General features: G+C 36.1%; 1 protein-coding gene across 4 annotated transcripts; it reads left to right on the forward strand.

Moving 5' to 3' along the window:
• The first annotated feature begins 271 nt into the window (after positions 1-271).
• LOC113326812 (multiple RNA-binding domain-containing protein 1-like) lies at positions 272-7,993 on the forward strand. Of its 4 annotated transcripts, XM_026574479.1 has the most exons (18): positions 272-413; positions 511-589; positions 1,828-1,873; positions 1,961-2,068; positions 2,176-2,290; positions 2,406-3,133; positions 3,251-3,382; positions 3,696-3,785; positions 3,927-4,047; positions 4,377-4,700; positions 5,002-5,066; positions 5,320-5,494; positions 6,021-6,125; positions 6,214-6,315; positions 6,434-6,607; positions 7,065-7,196; positions 7,525-7,742; positions 7,901-7,993. In XM_026574479.1, coding segments are annotated over exons 3-17 (2,547 nt in total). In that variant the 5' UTR covers positions 272-413; positions 511-589; positions 1,828-1,871; the 3' UTR covers positions 7,699-7,742; positions 7,901-7,993. The 4 variants fall into 4 exon arrangements, with proteins under 4 accessions (XP_026430264.1, XP_026430266.1, XP_026430263.1 ...); XM_026574481.1 differs by having other exon boundaries at positions 1,775-1,873; positions 7,525-7,935; XM_026574478.1 differs by having other exon boundaries at positions 7,525-7,935.
• The last annotated feature ends 11,043 nt before the right edge of the window (positions 7,994-19,036 follow it).

Raw genomic sequence — 19,036 nt, forward strand, 5'->3', positions numbered from 1 at the left:
TTTTTATGACCTTGACAGTTACACCGGAGATGAAATTTTGGTGTAAAAGATCTCAAATCATATGTGGCATGCTTTTTTTAAGACCTCCACCCCTTGCATATAAGGAAAATGCTAGGTGATGCCGCCTGCACGGTGAGTGGGACACATTCCTAAACTTGCTGGACCACGGGTTGGGAAGGTCTCATGCGCTGTGTGGGGGCAGACCCGCAACTATACGTAAATACATCACATTTGCAGGGGTAAAAACGTAACAGAAACTGACCTAGGAGAAGAGAGTTGAGCAGAACGGCGGCTTTCGAGAAAAAACTGAACTAAAACCCCTAAAATCTTCTCTTTGCTTCACTCTCTCTCCTCCTACCACCGCCTAGCGCCACCGTCTCTCTAATCCTCCTCCACCGCTTCTTCTAACAAAAGTACAATTTCTCGCTTCTTTTTTTCGTTTCTCTTTGTTATTTTGTTCGATAAAACTGATTGAAAGTTCCGTTTTTCAATCTTTTATCTCTCTTTCAGTATCATTCAAACCCTAGGAGCTTCGTCGAGCCGGTAATTTGGGATATTGGTTCCCTGTATTCCTAATTGAGACTCAAATGTAAGTGTTTGGATGTCGATGTTGAATAGTTAAATTTTTATCAGTATAATCTTAATTACAAGAATTTTAATTGAGTTGAATTAGTATTAATTTTAGTCAAATTATATACAAGTTTTTATTTTTAATTGAATAATTCATTTCCTTTTTTATAAGAGAGATGAATACATAGAGAGAATATTAGGAATTTAATCTCTAGGTTTGTTTATATATTTTAAGGGGTTTAGGCTTTGGAATGAAAATACGTGGGAGCAAAGAAAATCGAAAATTAGGGTTCGTTTCTGTTAGTATTACTAATTGCTTATACATGGATAGTGATTGAAAGATTTTGATGTAGTAATTGTTTGATTGTTTTCTTTTTCCTGTATTGTTGAGCTGAAGTAAAATGAATTTCGACTAAATTTTGTACAAGTTTTAATTTGATTGATCAACTACTTACCTTGTGAATAAATGACAAATTACATTTTCCTTTTACTCTACGTAACGTATTTGGTCGAAGATGTGTCTCTTTTTACGGCTGATGGTGGAAATTCTTGTTATTATTTGCTTGTTCATTTGATATTCTTAACGATTCATCTCAAATTCTCTTGTATCTAAAGTCCAACTGCCAAGGTTAAATCAGTTAGAATTCTAAGCATGCAGTGGTATTCTATTTTTGGTTTGAGATTTGTTAGAATTAAATTTACTGTAAGAATCCATGAATATCCAAATTTTATTTCTAACAAATATTCCACCAAAAATAGGATAATGTTGAACTCTTAGATCTCTAATTAATTTAATTTTGGCTGTTGGATTTTAGATATAAGAGAATTTGAGATAAGTCGTTAATAATATGAAAGACGAACGCGTAGAATAGAGTATCAGGAATCTAACCTCCAGGTTTTTTCTATGTCTTTTCATGGGTTTAGTTTTTGCAATGAAAATGCTAGGAAGCAAAGAAATCTCTGAAATTAGGCGCTGCTCGACAAGAAGCATCAATTAATTTGTGGTCTGCTTGTGGTAGTAGTATTAATAGTTATTTATAATCGATGGATCATTAAAAGCTTTGATGTTATATTGTTTACACCGCTGAATTCAAACATGCACTCTAAACGTTTGTTAGATAACTTAGATTGTTCCATTCTGTTTTGGTAACCTTGGTGTACACATAAACATGACTAATTATAGGGTTCTTCTATTGTGATACAGTTACAATCCTCTTTCCTGTCTCACTCGGTTTTTCCCCCGCTATGTTTAAACAGAAAATCGAACACTGGAGCAATCCACAATCTTTCTTTAAAGTCCAATGTAAGTGTGTTCTTATGACAATTGTTAACTCATTTGGTCTCTTTTGGATTTCTGTGTGGTTCTAATTTTATCATGGTTGATATTTAGGTCACGTGTATGTGTCAAGAATTTACCAAAATATGTTGCTGAAGATAATCTCAGAGATTTCTTCTCTCAGAAAGGGGAAGTAACTGATGCTAAACTCATGAGAACTAGGTAAAACATTAATATTGATTCTTCTTCTATCTTTCAAACGACTGAATGAACCATTTTGATTCTGTCAGTAACTTATTTTAATCTTTGTATTATTCTGTTTTTATCAGAGATGGTAAGAGTAGACAATTCGCATTTATTGGGTTTCGAACGGAGCAACAAGCTGAAGAAGCTCTCAAGTACTTCAACAATTCTTACATGGATACGTCTAGAATTACATGTGAGGTGTGTTAAGTACTGTTGCTATAAACATATAGTAGAGATTAAGTTTAATATGTTAGTTGTTGTCTTATAGAAATTGTCATGATTTTTTTAAGTAATTCGAGGATATTGTATCCAGATTGCTCATAAAGTTGGGGATGCAAATATTCCACGTCCATGGAGTCGGCATTCCGTTACAAAAAAAGATACAGTAGATGAGAGTAAGAAAACTGGTGGTGTTAAAAGCTCGAGCAATAAAGGGGAACTCAAGAAAAATAAAAAAGACTTGGAGGTTGATGACCCTCAACTTCGAGAGTTTCTTGAAGTTATGCAACCACGGAGTAAGACAAAGTTGTGGGGGAATGATACGTTAGGAAGCACTCTAGTTGACCAAAATGCCAAAGGTGTTGTTGAAAAAACTAGTTCTGACAAGGTAAATAAGAAACGGTCAGATCCATCTAAGGTGAAATTGGATAAGCATGATAAAAAAGAAATAGGGCCATCTAATGATTCTGCAAATAAAGAGATACTTGATCTACCTAAAACTGAAGATCTCTCTGACATGGATTATTTTAAGAGTAAAGTGAAAAAGCATTGGTCGGATTCTGATTCTGATTCAGGTTCAGAGAGTGAAGATGGTCCAAATAGTGAAGATGAAACTGGTAGGGTAGTGTACGCAGAAGAACCGTCTGATAACCATACTGGAGACGGCTCTCAAGAAAATATGGAAGAGGAGGAAGGTCCTCCTGGAGGATCTGATGGTGAAATGGATGAGCCTGATAACTCCTCTTCAATCTTAAATGATGCTAAAAAACAGATTCTTGAGACAGGGCGTCTCTTTGTTCGCAATCTTCCATACACTGCAAGGTATGTTCACCTTTAGTTCGGCATTCTTTAATTTTTTGCTTACCTATTTGGGTGTCCAATAAACTGATGCATCTGTTTCTTGCTTTTGAATTGTAATCTGTATCGGTGACGGAATAGTGAGGATGATCTGACGGAGACTTTTGGCAAATTTGGTGATATCTCGGAGGTCCATCTTGTTATTGATAAAGATACCAAGCGATCGAAAGGATTTGCTTATGTTCTCTATACACTTCCTGAATTTGCAGTTAGGTACTGTATTTTGGACTCAATTAAACAACTTTCACCTGTTCTTTTTAAATGCAAAATGTATAATCTGAGAACCTAGATACCAAATTTTCATATTGTGCCAATGTTCAAGTTTACGGAAAATTTTTAGTTCGACTGAGTTAGCTCTATCATAAAGGTCTAACCATACCATGTTTGGTAACCAAACCTGTGTACTTGGTGAATCATTTCTAATGATTTTTGCATGAAGATGCAGCCGCTTTGATCTTCCCTCATACTTGCGAGTCATACTACTACAGTGCCCATTAGTTTTTATAAATCTGACTTGTCATTTCAGGGCATTTGAAGAGTTAGACAATTCAATTTTCCAAGGCAGGTTATTGCATATTTTGCCAGCAAAACAGCAAAATGCTTCTATGAAACAAGAGTAAGCATCTGAACTACATTTGGTGTGTTATTTGTTTATTTGTTTTTTTTTTTTTTGGTCAGTCTGTCTATTTGTTTTTTGGTTTCTTTTTTCCTTTCTCCTTTTCCATTATCAAGTGAGTTTGTTATTCTTGGTTTTCAGCTCTAACGCTGGCGGCCAAGCTTCAAAAACTTTTAAGCAGCAAAAGGACGACCAAAGAAAAGCAACTGAAGCTGGTGGAGATACACGAGCATGGAACAGTTTATTCATGCGCCCTGATACAGTATGTAACCTAGCTGAACCATCCTTATCCTCTGTCAGATTCATTTACGTGATTGGAGGTGTTTTTCTGCACCAATCAGTTTGAAATAATAACATAATCACATGGCTGAACTGCTGTTGTTATTTTATTTCTGGTTGTAACTACCTTGCTTTAAAAAACTCGTCAGAAAAATCTGCTTGGTTCGATATGTATGAGACCCACCTCTTGCATTCAGTTGTTATTTTTCTCATTGTATTCCTACTTCGGCTTCTAGGCTACAGCTACTTATTGTGTATTGCTACTTCGGCTTCAGTTACTTATTGTGTATTGCTCTCTCCTACATCAAACAGGTTGTGGAGAACATTGCTAGGAAGTATGGAGTGAGTAAAAGTGATTTTCTTGACCGGGAAGCAGATGATTTAGCTGTTCGCATTGCTTTGGGAGAGACACACGTCATTGCTGATACCAAAAAAGGTTTGGCAAATGCTGGTATTAACGTTGCTGCTTTAGAGGAGTTTGCCTCGGGAAAGACTGATGGTAGTAAAAGAAGCAATCATGTTTTACTCGTGAAGAATTTGCCATATGGATCTTCTGAGGGAGATCTAACAAAGATGTTTGGAAAATTTGGAAGCTTGGATAAAATTATTCTTCCTCAAACCAAAACATTGGCCTTGGTATGCCCTCATCATGTATGCGTATTATTTATATTTTTTTGGTATTTGATCTACTGATGATGTTCTTGGCTTAAAGAGGATAGTAGTTGATACGTGCTAAAATATGTATGTTCTTATGAGGGGTTTCAATATCTGCATCATGGTCTGTAACTTTGACCCCCAAGCAAAATTGCTAAGTTAGATGTGAAATCAAATAGTATAAGATGCGTATCCTATCGTGATTTTAATCCTGAGTTCAAGTAACTTAATATCAACAGATGCAGTGCAATACTTTATTAATGTTCTTCGCATGATTTTGTAGGTTGTTTTCCTCGAAGCAAACGAAGCACGTGCAGCTTTCAAAGGCCTGGCGTACAAGCGTTACAAGTAAGCTAACTTCTGACGCTTTTGACGCTAATAATCATGTATCTACTATCTAGAAATTATATAATTCTCCATTTTTTTCAATAATGATTTAGTTAGAATTTGACTTTTCACATTCTTGTAGTTACTTTTTGCATCTTGTAAATGTAATTACTGTTCACTACCGAACTTTATTATGACCATTTATTAAGAAAATATTCTCTAGTTACAGTTTTTGCTGATGTATGGACTTTTCTGTCAATATATACAATGTTAGAGATGCTCCATTGTATTTGGAATGGGCTCCTGGCAATATCCTCTCTCCAAGTTCAACATCGGATGCTGATGCACAGAAGTATGGCGTTGTCGGTGAAAAGGATGTGAAGAGAGCAATTATTGAACAAGGGGTGGAAGCAGTATCTGAAGTTGATGTTGATCCTGATAGAGTGGAGGTTTGTTATTTCTTATCATTTTTGAATTTCTACACTTTCGAGTTGTAGTGTTGCACTGTTGTGAGGACTGCTTTCCTAGAGCTCATGTTATATTTCGTAGATTGTACCATTCTAGCAGTGAAAAGGACAGACTCTCACGATAGATTTCAAAAAAATTTATGCAATCTTTAGGAGGCAATTTCTCATAAAATCCTATCTAGCAATCTAATGACCCCCCAAAATTGACATTTTAGTACTAATGTTAAAATGCATTTTATGTGGTTCTAGTGGCTCATACGGTAACTGCCACAAAATCTCTACAGAACAAAAATGGATTCAAACAACAACTTCTGGATTGTCAGTTTTCCAATTTCTGCTTTACATTGGACTTCTGCTTACATTTCATTAGTTCCTATTAGTCGCCTAGTATTTCTATTTTTTTGACGATGAATGGTTTTTGAATTAACTAATGAACTTACTTGACCTGTTTCACTCCCTGATATATTCAATTGGTGAGTGGTAACATATTTTTGTTTGTTTTGTGCAGTCACGGTCTCTATTTGTTAAAAATTTGAACTTCAGAACATCTGATGAGAATTTGAAAAAGCATTTTACTGATAAGATAAAGGAGGGAAGAATCCAAAGTGCCAAGGTAAAGTTTACTTCTCTAAGCAACTAATTATCTATTTATGTGCTTTTGTTGTCTATTTTCTCACTTGCTTGCTATGTCCCATGTGCAGGTCAAGAAGCACTTGAAAAATGGGAAGAATGTCTCGATGGGTTTTGGTTTCATCGAATTGGACTCTGTGGAAATGGCAACAAAAGTGTGCAAGGATTTACAGGTAAGAAAACTGTCACAAACAGATAGTAATCCAGATTCAGACTTCTAAGAAAATATATGTAGCTTGTTATTACAGTTCGTCTGTAAGTAATATACAAATGTTTCTGTCTGCATTCCAGGGAACAATTTTGGATGGCCATGCACTTATTTTGCAACATTGCCATGCCAAATCTGATGAGCAAGTTCCAAGAAGAGTTGATAAAGACAAGAGTTCTACCAAGCTAATTGTACGAAATGTTGCATTTGAGGCAACAGAGAAAGATCTAAGACAACTTTTCAGTCCATTTGGCCAGGTGATTAAATTTTTATCAGCATACATAATGTTACGAATGATTTACTGAACGGATTAATACATAATTAAGTTGATCTAAATATCATGTATTTGTTGCTTATAAGATTATTTTCTTTATTTATGTTAAGATGAAAAAGTAGAGACTGGGCTGAGATATTACATATAGCAACATCTCCCTTGGGTCTCTACTTTCTGTTGGACACAAACATCATTTTGGCAGACCTCCAAATCGCTCTGAATTGCAAAGACAAGGCCTAGTTGGTCAAATACATGCTTCCGTCTAAATTTGTTTGTACAGGAAACTTCACTTTGATGGCACTCCTTCATGTTTCAGATTATAGGTCATCTAGTGGGAGCTTTTACTGCTCATTTTTCTGGTTGTCTACAAGCTGCATCATGAGAGTTCTGCTAAACGTTAAGTTACCGATTGCTTCCTCAAATGTATGACTATTTTGCAGGTAAAAAGTTTAAGGTTACCGATGAAGTTAGGCAACCACAGAGGTTTTGCATTTGTCGAGTTTGTAACGAAGCAGGAAGCTCAGAATGCTCTCCAACAGCTTTCAAGTGTCCATTTGTATGGCCGGCATCTGGTAAGAATATTTCTCCAGAACCTAAAAATATTTCTATCTGGTTTTCTGTATAAGACTTTATCTTATAACAATTTTCTGTCAACTCGTCTTTGTTTGTCAAGTTTTTGGAACTCCCAAGGGTGTGGTTCTTTTGTTGATTCACTAGGATTGGGTCATGCTCTGTTTTCTTAAGTTGTCCGGATAAAAGCAAATGTGGAAAGTAGTATGATATCCATAGCATACCTCAATATTCTTAAGGATGATCCTGTTTACCGATGCTGAGTGCACAGCTGAAACTGGTTATAATGTTGGTTTTGTGTTTACATATCAACACTCTATTGACTTTCAGGTATTGGAACGAGCAAAGGAAGGAGAAACCTTGGAAGACTTGCGAGCTAGAACTGCTGCTCAGTTCACTGACGAGCAAAATGGATGCCAAAACTCTACAAAGCTAGCAAAGAAGAGAAAACATATGGACATTCTCGACAAATCTGATGTTATGTTTGAAAAGATCGCCCGCTAATGCTAAGTTAAAAACCAATGTATCTCAATGTCCAAGAGTAAAAGGTAAGATGTATTTCCCCTTGTTATCTAATTTTTATAGTTAGTTCTAACATCTTAGCGGCCCTAAATTTTCTTGGCTGGGGTATTGTAAGTATTAAGTTCATTTATATTGATGAAAGTTTGTTTTTTTTTGTCCGACTTTTCAATGTCTTATCTATCAGAATAAAAACAAAAGAAAAACGATTTGTTTTGGGTACTTCGCCTCATTTCTGGCCTGAGATGTATCATATGACATTCCCCAGTCTCGCAACAAATTTGTGAACTCTTTTCAGTCTGAGCGCAGAGAATTGCGTGGAAGATCACTCTTTTCTTGGATAATGACTCTTTGTTATGCAGTACCATTGAAATGATTTAAGTGTGGTGCTTAAATTGCGTGGAAGATGTTTTCGCCTAAGATAATTTATATGGCAGCTGAAAAACGGGCATGAAAAGATCAACTAAAAATGAGAACTTAACCCTGGTTTAGCTCCCTGTTTGCTGACTTCATAAGCAACAAAATAATTGGCCAGGGTGCTGCGCTAGAGCAAATTTTTCCCGAGATTCAACACTAAAACAGAAATGGGCTAGTCATATAATTCTTGCATTACACCTCCAAATTCAACTAACAACCAACGGAGTATACATATAATCCATAATAGTTATAATTCCTTGTTTAGTATACTCTTTCTTTTAATTATAAAAGGGTTGTAAAACCAATAATCACTTTTTCTTTCGATTATTCCACGAATTCTTAGATAATGTCTTATTTAGATCTTGGGAATGACCTTCATGTCATCTTTTTAACTATTTTTTTAATTATTATAATTAAGTAAATTTTTGTAAACCAATAAGATAAATAAAAGGAATCATTTTTATCTTTATCCAAAAAAAACAAATCCTAAAACTTACACCCCACACTATTAGAGATGGTTCATGAGAAAACTGTTACTCTGTTTGCTACATATATATAACCCCATAAATAAGGACCTAAATAAAAACTCCACATAAGATTAATAGCACCCACTGTTCGAGATGCTATTATTATTGACAATGCGGATATAACGCAAATATATTCGATAATAGTTACTGATGCATGCAAAAGACCATCCTAGCATGATATACCAACACCCGTTACAGAAAATTTACTTCACAGAACCGCAAACAAGTTATAAATACTACTCACTCCGTTTCAAAATAATAGGCTGGTTTCATGTGCAATTATTTTGAAACGGAGTGAGTAGTTCAGTTTGTTTACCTATACCATAGAAGCCAGCATCAATTGCGTAGCATAGTAACTTAGCACCATCGCTACCCAAGAACGGACTAGGTTCCACATCTTTTATCTCTGAATAAAGGTACTTGACCATTGCCTTCTGTCCAGGTGAATCGTAAAGAAGAGCAATTTCGAGTGGTGTATGTCCATCATCATTACGTATCAGAGCCAACTTACAATTCTTACTTACCATAGTTACAACAGCTTCAGTGTATCCACGAAAGGCGGCAATATGAACTGCATTGTCACCACCATAATCAGAAGTTGTTTTATATTCAAGTATGTCGGGCGTTATGGATTTCACAATTTCCTCTATGAACGTCATCTTGATGTTCCAATCTACGGCCTTATGCAATATCGTACATAAGTCTTCCGAGATCGCTTCTTTGATAGCCTCAGGATTGTTCATAAGATACTCAGTAGCCGTCTCCAAGTCATCTTCCCTTCGTGCTTCCAACAGGAGGTTGTGTTTTCCAAATACAAATTTTGCCTGGTAACCATCTTTCAGTTCTTAACATGACATGTAGCAGAAGCATGAGATGATTAATAAATATCAAAATTTTAAGGAACTGATCGACAATATTATACAGTGTATAACTTACTAGGTTCACATGGCTGCTCATCATCATCGTTACCATCAAGATCATGTGTGGTCTCTACTTCAGTATTGTTGGAAGCCTAGTTAGCAATTCGGGATTCGGCAAACGTACGGAACGGCAAACGTACGAGTATTATACGGTTTTGTAAAATCCAGATTCGGTCCAAAATTCGGTCAACGGGACGTGATTCGTCAGTAATTCGGAACGGCATACGTACGTGTATAATTCGATTTATAAATGTGAGTTCGGCTCTGAAAATTCGGTATCTATATATAACAAATAATTTGTATTTATAAGGTCATAGACCAATTTTTATGCATATATGTGAGTTATTTAAAGAAAAAATAAACTTAATATGATGATATCAATAATATATACAACATTAGTTATCCAAGAGGACATCGTATGGTGGTTTAGATGCTTGGTTAGTGAGTTTGAGATCTCTCTCACCTTCACCTTCAAATCTCTTCAGTCGTTTTTGTTTCATAAAAATTACAACACGTCTAATATTCGGTCGTGTATGCTCGGAAGGCAGTAAAGCCCAAAAAGTGGAGTCGTTGAAAAGTAAAAGCTAAAGAATTTATGGCGAATTAAGCGGACGTATCATTCGGAATACGTAAAATTCGTGAACGGTTCGCGAATAATCCGGGAATGCCACATAATACGCGACTTGGGTTCGGAGTTGCAAACGTACGCGAATAAGACGATAAAATTCGTGATACGGAAAAATTCGCGAATGATTCGCGAATCATTCGCGAACTTACTAACTAGGGTTGGAAGTATGTTCTTCTGATAACGGTAGGACAAATTATTAACATGACCGGTAAAAACACTAGTGTCATGATAGATCACATTTATTCTCCTAAGTTCTCAACATTTATTCTCCTAAGTTCTCCAAAAGAAAAAAAAGAAAAGAAGCCCCAGGGACAAAGAAATAATAGCATTTCTTATCTATTATTTTTATTTCTGAAAAAGAATTACTATTATTCTTTTATTAATTCTTTTGCAAAAGGAAAAAGAATATTATATATTTTTGACGCAAACAAAGTATAATTTTTACGGATAAAAAGTAAAAACTTCTACCCGTTGGGTCGAGTGCTCGGTGCTAAAAAGTATTTGACATGAATATTTTGGGTAAATATTAAACGGAAGTGTTATTACTCTGCATGACAACAAATAATTTATGCAGTTTTTCTTTTCTTTAACAAGATCCAGCGGTGGATCCAGGATGTCTATTTACGCTCAGCTGGCTGCAAAGTCTAATAACTTTTTTTTTTATTATATATAAACCCAATTTTGTTCATTTGCCCCATGTAAAGAATTCGTAACTCAAAATAAATTTTTGCACCCCGTTTCCAAAATCTGGCTCCATGCCTTTAAGTCTCTGACAAGATCTTTTTTTAAGGCTCTGACAAGATCATTAACTCTGCTTAATAATGGATTCTATTTGCCTAGTATATATACGCCGTTCTTTTATCTATTCTTCTTTTTGATAAAATAAGAAGAGATAATTAAAAAAAATGAGAAATAAGAAGAGATAATTAAAAAAAATGAGTAATTGAAGGCTTATATTACCTTGCTGTTTATGATATAATCTTGCTATAGGGCGGCAAGTTCCATTAGAAGGACGGCAAGTGTGATAGCAATGTCCCTTTTATTGGTTAGGGGGTGTCCTATAGAGGTTGTAAATTGACTAGATTACCCTTTTTACCTTGAATGGACTAATTTACCCTTGCTTTTTTGGTTGAAATACTGAATTGTCTTCCCCTATTTTTAACCTAATAGAAACTGAAAATCAAAACCGTTTTTTTTTCAACTTCAACTTCATCTTCTCTTTTCCTCCTCTCCACCACTAAAACTGATTTTTCATCGTCCTCTTCGATTACTCGGTGATTTGAAAAATTGATAATCGTTGATTGAAAACTATATTAGAGATGCCGAAGAAGAAGGTTGACGAAGATTGTAGCCGTTCTATGAACCAAATCCTCCATTAGGACAAGAACATCAATTTGAAACTCCTCAACCATCAAAATCAAGCATAATGACTTATTTGAGGTAGGTTTCGAAAAACCCAGTTAGGGTTTAGTCTATTGTGTTTTATTTAAGTTAGTTTTGCATCAAAAATTAGGGTTTTGGATCGAAATTGAAACTGGAATTTTGTGATGCATGTGAGGTACGGTTGGTAATAACCCAGATACCAACCGTAACTGTATATTTTGATGAACTTACGGTTGGTAACAACCCAAATACGAACCGTAACTTCTAAGTTTTGAGAATTAGGTTAATGCACGGTTGGTATCGAAACCTTAGTTAGTAACCGTAATTCCTTCTGTATGTTTCAAACATGTTTTACAGTTTATATTTTCATCTCACTTACGAACCGTAATTGTGTTACGGTTTGTAACTCAATTAAAGTTACCAACCGTACATCATCCTGTATGTTAAGAATTTTTGAAGTAGTGATGTACGGTTCGAAACTATAGTTGACTTACCAACCGTAGTTCAGTTACGGTTGGTCTCGATTCATTACTTAGTAACCGTAATTGGTTACGGTTTGTAATTGATGTCATATTACAAACCGTAAATTAACCTACTCACCAATTTTTTTGTGTTTTATTTTCTATATTATTTGTTCTACACTTAGTTAATAAATCAATTGTAATGCTTGTGTAGGAATTCTGATAGGGTGAAGAAAAAGAAAGGAAATGACTTAACCCCGATTGATCATACGCCCACCCCTCGCGGTGACAAGAATTTAGGTGTAGATAATAGAGGTATCCACAAGAATGAGAAGAAGAAGAATAAGTTTGAAATTAAGTTGAGGGAACAACTTGTGGATGAATCTGGAGTTGAGTTAAAAGGAGTGGAACATAATGATCAAGAAGAGGTCGGAGTCGAAACTAACCGTGAAGGAAACGAAAATGAAATTGTAGAGGAAGAAAATAATTATGATGAAGATGAAGAAGAATCTAAAGAAACTGATGATGATGGAGAGGAGGAAGAGGAATCAAATGATGAAGAGGAGGAAGAGGAAGCAAATGATGAAGAGGAGGAAGATGAAGAAAATGATAAAGAAAAAGAAGAGGAAGAAAATAATGAAGAGGGAGAAAATACCAAGGAAAAAGAGGTAGTTGTATCTGCACCTCCAAGGAAAAAGAAAGAAAATAAGCCGAGAAAGGAGCCCGCACCGAAATGGATGCATATTCCTAAAGGCAAAGAATTGTTGTTGCCACCGAAGAAGAATATAATACCTTGGGGCGAGGCCCCAGATAAGTCTTCAATCTTATTTGGTTATACCGGTTCCTGGTCCGCAAAAGTCTGTCAGACAAGGGTATGCTTTTTGTTACTTTTCTTAAAACATTCATTATTTTGATACATTTTGTTTGTTTATTTCAGTTCACCATAATATGCTTATATTTTTGTATATTTGTTTTCTTAGGACCTCGCAAGATGCATAAAGTTGTTGAAGCGTCAAAGGGGTAAACATTGGCCATTAAGTAAAGAATGTGCTTCGGTTCGCAATCTAGTGGTTAGTACAGGACTAGGGCCTGGAATTCTTCATTTGCAATCGGAGTATGATAGTGTTGTGGTCTCTTCCTTCAGGGAACGATATTGGCTTGAAACCGATACGTTTCATCTTCTATTTGGAGAGATGACAATAACACCGGACGATGTGAAGAAAATTACTGACCTTGAAGTTGAAGGACAATCTGTGTTTGAAGGTTTCGACAAAAACATGTCTTGGACTGACCTTTACATCCTTGTTCAAGAAACACTTGGGTGGGAGAAAGATGAAACTGAGATGGAGTTTCAGTTGGCTGGTGGTTATGACCCTGCTGAACCACATAAACCAAAAATCATCAAAAAGCTATTATTGAAGAATTTGAGGACCAAGTTTGAAGGAACAATAGCAAAGGAAAGGGCATGTGAGGTGATTGATGAAACAAGAGTTAGGCGTACATCCACAACGTATTTGTTGTATTCTCTTGGGACCGTATTCTTTCTCGATAACTCAGGAAATAGGGTGAAGGTTCATTACCTACAACTGTTGAAGAATTTGGACAACATCAAAAACTATTCGTGGGCCACTGCAACCCTTGCATTTTTACTTGACAACCTAAGAAAGGCCTCTTGCTAGGGTTGGAGCTACTGAGATTGCCGGGAATGTTGCACTTCTAATGGTATGTTTGGTTACATTTTTCTTAGTTTGTTATATTTTTTAGTCATGTGCCAATTGTTTATACTTAATTTATTTTTTAGGCATGGGTTTATGACCACTTTCCGATCCTGAGACCTCCTACTGAATGGAAAGAATATGATTATGGACCTACCTGAAAGAGGTTCAAGTTCACTGACAGACAACTAAGGAAAAAAGAGGAGAAGCTCATTATAATAAGGGAGAAAATAGATGCTTTCACTGATGAAGATGTTATCTTTGACCCTTATTTGAGGATTGAAAATGGAGTTGATGTTCATAGGTTCACAGAGACCGCATGCTACAACGAACCATTGTATCATCCCACAGGTTATGTTATGACCAATCCTCGTCGAACTCTACGCCAAATTGGTCAGATTCAAGAAAGTGTTATCAAGGAAAACTTCAAATTATCCAAGAAAGGATCGTAGACAAAAGGCCCCACCATTGTACTCAACTATAGCCCAACTCCAACGGTTGATTTTTGGAACGACCTCCATCAAGAAATATATCAACTCGCAGCGGGAGAGGCAATTCCTTGTAACAACACGAAAGAAGCCGCTGATGATTACATGTCTTGATATTCTCATTTTGGTCATCCATATGTGATCAATAATGATCCGGAGACCCGGCCATATATTCAAAAGTCTATAGCTCAAAGGACGGCGGTCGACGAGACTAAAGAGAAAAAAGGTCTATTTGGTTTGACTTGGAAGAAGCTATATTTCATGTCGGTACGTAATTTTGTTATCCTCATTACTTTGGATTTGAAGATTAATGTATATTATCAAATAATCTCTTAACACTCTTTTTGATATGTGAATAGAAAGAGCGAGGACAAGCTTTGGCAAATAGCATGACTTCATGCATCCGTAGTAATGGTGTGATTAAAGATCCTCAACAAAAGATCTTACAAGAGAAAATAAGGAACATGCATAATCCAAACATGGCAGAATTGTATGAGTGGTTGGTCACGGAAGAAAGAGGCTTAAAGAGGAGTAGAAACTCTCTTGGAGGTGCGAGTAGTAGCCGTCGTCAACCTTCACCTGGCAGCGAAGAGACAAATGATGAAGAGGAGGTGCACGGTGTGCTTACTAGCCAAAGAGGTGGTCGTGGTCGCGGTAGTCGCGGTGGTCGTCGTGATGGTCCTGAAACTCGTGGTGGTGGTGGCACCAACAAAAGGGGTCGTGGTGGCCTCCATGCTTAGTTATGGATTTATCTTAGTTGTGTGTGGTTAGTTATGAATTTCGACTTATGGATATTATGACAAACTAATAGTTGTGTGTTAGTTATAGATATTAGCTTATGGAATTTAGCTTATGAACTTATTTGTGTTAGGTATGGATTTGGACTTATGGATATTATCTATGAATTTGAAGTTACAGATATGTGTTTGTTTGTGACAGTTTTTGCTTGAAAATTTTAAGTTACAGAGCCAATTACAGTTGGTAACTAATTTTTGTTACAAACCGTAAATAACACTGAAACCAATATTTTTCACAAACTTTAGTTACGGCTCGTAACTAATTATCGAGACCAACCGTATCTTAAGTTAAGGTTCGTAACTCTTTCACCTTAACCAACCGTAAAAAAACCTTGAACTTATAGTTTTGGGATCTCACCAATTACGGTTCGTAAGTATTTATGTAACCAACCGTAACTTTGTATTTATTTTTTTTGGCAGAGTTACGGTTTGTAACCTACGCGGGTAATCAACCGTAACTCTGGAATTCAGTTTTCTTCAGAGTTACGGTTTGTAACTTCTAAACAGTTTCCAACTGTAACTCTGGAATTCAAAATTCTTCAGAGTTACGGTTCATTTGTTTATTATAGTTACCAGCCGTAACTCTACTTTTCCCACAAAAGAAATAATTGTTTGCACTGACATGTCCTTGTGCAATTTGAAAATATATCCGTTAAAACCTTCAACAACTTCATTTTCAAAAAATAGATCCGTTATTGAAGATTTTATATATATATATATGCTTATCCTCCTTGCTGGAAGTTACACCTCCACATGAATCATCTCTTACCTTAAACTAGATTGTGGCTCCAAACCCTGAATTCACTTTGGAAGAAGATTTATGTATTTGCCGCAACTTTGTTCTATGCTATCCAAAAAGAGGAGAAGAACGACGTCGATGTGGTTTTGTGAGTACAAGTTATTTGAGAACTCTTTTTGAAAACTTTTGTTCCGAAACAGGTAACCCTAATCAACGCGATAAAATTATGTTGTATGTTCGATATGGAACTATTCGGGATAATGATGTGATTTGTAGATAGTGGTAAAAAGAGTGTCTTTTCTCAGACTTGTGAAGGATTATTTTTAGACTTAAATTCAAAACTAAAATAGAAAACACAATAAAAATTATAGCAAACTCAAACAAAGATGATATCAATATTAAAAGAAACACTGAGACTAAGATTCCACTATTTTCCAAGTTCAAAGTGATTAAACCAATACTTATATTTATGCAATTTTCTCGTTTAATTTGATTCTAAAATATTGCAACAAGTAGATTTTCAAAAGTAGTAATTGTAAATACCAAGTATGAAGCATCAAAAGTCTTAAAACTAAGCATACTCCATCACAATAGATCACAATCACTCAAATAAAAATCATATTCAATAATAGTTCAAGGCAAATAATCATATAATTATTGCAAATAAAAAGATAAAATAGAATATACCACTTTTTGTTGGAAAAATAGCTTCCTCTATCGCCTCAGCAATGGGGTTTACCTCCTCATATTAATCATGATCTCAAAATATTTGTTTATGGCTCAAAAGATGATTAAAAAGATGAAAAGTGATAATACAAACGAATCGCAACAGTTTGTTGGTGTTGCAGAATCACTGTTACAGGGCGAAATAGTATCTAAAGACCTAATGCAATCGCTGTGATGAACAACACATAGGTTCTGCTGTGAAACAACGATAGTTTTCTGCGACAGTTGCTTGTGCATCAATGTTCTTCGTGTTCTTCCTCTGCAGCATCAGCAGCAGAATAAGGTATTTTCCTGCAACTCGATCTCTGGAGCTCTGTGGTGTTCTAAACTTCTCTGAAAGGATTCGTAACCCTTATATGACTTATCCCCTCTCCTTTTATAGTCCACAGCTCGATTAAATCTCCCCAAAATCTTGGTTTATCTCCACAGCAAGTTTCGGAGTTTCTTTTCTGCCAAACTCTCTTCACGCGCATTTAACCTCTCCCAATACTTCCAAACTCTTTATTAGATAACTATGAATGTTGGGGAAGCTTTTCTAGCCTTTAATCTCCCTGAATTGTCAAAAAAATATTCCAACAGCAACCCGTGACCACAACACCTATGTTTCCTTCTTCCGGTCGATCTAACCCAATTCATTCGATCCAATCACATATACCAACCTTGTTATGCTCTAGGGAGTCCATCCCAACAAAAATCAGCCATTGAATCTCGTTATTTCACGTCCAACAGCAGCAGCCAAATTCACACAGGTAATAACAAAGTTTCCCGCCAAAATTGTTTTTGAACGATGAAGAAAAAGGGGCGCCCCCTATCCAGAGTAGGGGTGCCTTTAGCAGCTGCCTTAAGGGGTGTCCTGGGAGTGCCCCTTATCCAAAACGGGGGTCCGGATAGCAAGTGTCCTCCGGGTGCTTTCCGACAACTTTTCGAGCCAATTTTTCCAAAAATGTTTATTGGCCAAAAATACCTACAAATAAATAAAACACCATAATAAGTACAAAAATGAACCCTAACAATATATAGAATCGAGACAAATCGGACACAAAAATGTGTCTATCAGATAATGTTCAAGAATTTATGGCATTAGTTCGTATTATGGGTCAAATACGATTAAGGGGTGAAACTGACGCTGAATTTTGAGAGAGCTCTATTGAAGAATGGAGACGTTGGAAAAGGTCGGATTTTCAATACTTATCTCATTTCAACATCCTTAAAGACTTCTATCGCACTTGTAGACCCGGTTATTAGTATCCTTTCAAGTCGCATGAATGAATGAGTTGTAATGTCATTTATATTTTTCATGGTTTAATGGTTGTAGTGTTGGTTTAGTGATGAACATGGTTTAATGGTTTTAAATTACTTATAATTGCTTTGTATTTGGTGTCAGGGTCAGTTACGGTTGGTAATGGTATTATCGAGACCAGCCGTAAATGACAATGACAGTTAAAATTTGTTTCTGAAGCTAGTTACGGTTGGTAATTGAATCTAGTTACCAACCGTACATAACCCTGAAACCTTGCCTCATATGGATACTAGCTCAACATACTTGGACTTTATATATATTAATTGAACAAAATACTTCATTCATAACGTGAATCAACTAGATATGATATTGTCACTTTTAATCATATCACATTTAGTCAAAATACAAAAATACAAAATATAAAATATATTTCACCAAGACTTGAAAATATTTAAGCATCCTCTTCATCGTCGGTCATAACTATGAACTGCTTCGGTATAGACAACATTATGGCCTTCCATAATTCAATCCTTTTCTCAAATCGATTGCACCAAGTCTTGGGGAGTTCACCGTCACAACCAAATTCCCTCCACAATGGAGGTAATGGGCTTCCTTCATGCAATCGGAGGCCGATGTAATGATTTCCTTCTACGTGCCCCATGACAACTGTTTTTGTTATTGACAAATCTTCGTCAAACAGTATTCTTGTTGGTGAAAATGTATGGCTCATGTCTCTGGAGATTAAATGAATGACGCAATTGAATGAGTTGGCGAGTAGTTGGCCACATAGAGGCATGCGTGTGAACACACAAATCACGAAGGCATCCGAATGCTCACAACCAATCATCGTAATCTAGAGTGATTTGTGATGATGATATCCTAGTGTTGATTCCTTGGCTCAAAACCTTCGGGTTTATCATAGCCTCATCTAACAACTCCATGCGAGGCGTTTGCGCACGGGATATAGGTAAAAACAAAGAAAGCAAAACGTATAAGTAAAGATCCATGGGGTTAGACAAATATAAAGTGCTGAAATGTAAACAAGACCGAGGTTTACGTGGTTCAGCACTAAGGCCTACGTCCACGGGGTTTGTTGTTTCACTATATTCTTCATGGTTACAAGAGTAGTCGAATGACTTTTGGGTTTACATGTTTTTCTCTTCTAAAGGATTAACTTACACTTGCAATCTCTCTCTCCTTCCTTTCCTGATTTTTCCGATCCCCTTTCCTCTTGGTGGAGAGGGGGTATTTATAGGGTTAGAGTGTGGGACCCATCTCTGAA

This window comes from Papaver somniferum, unplaced genomic scaffold (genome assembly GCF_003573695.1).
Source record: "Papaver somniferum cultivar HN1 unplaced genomic scaffold, ASM357369v1 unplaced-scaffold_10, whole genome shotgun sequence".
In the NCBI taxonomy this organism is placed as follows: Eukaryota; Viridiplantae; Streptophyta; class Magnoliopsida; order Ranunculales; family Papaveraceae; genus Papaver; species Papaver somniferum.

Excerpts from the sequence above, each read along its gene's own strand:
- LOC113326812 (XM_026574479.1), top strand. Across the intron at positions 3,134-3,250 it reads AATCTTCCATACACTGCAAG|TGAGGATGATCTGACGGAGA; the intron begins GTATGTTCACCT and ends GTGACGGAATAG. Across the intron at positions 6,316-6,433 it reads AAGTGTGCAAGGATTTACAG|GGAACAATTTTGGATGGCCA; the intron begins GTAAGAAAACTG and ends TCTGCATTCCAG.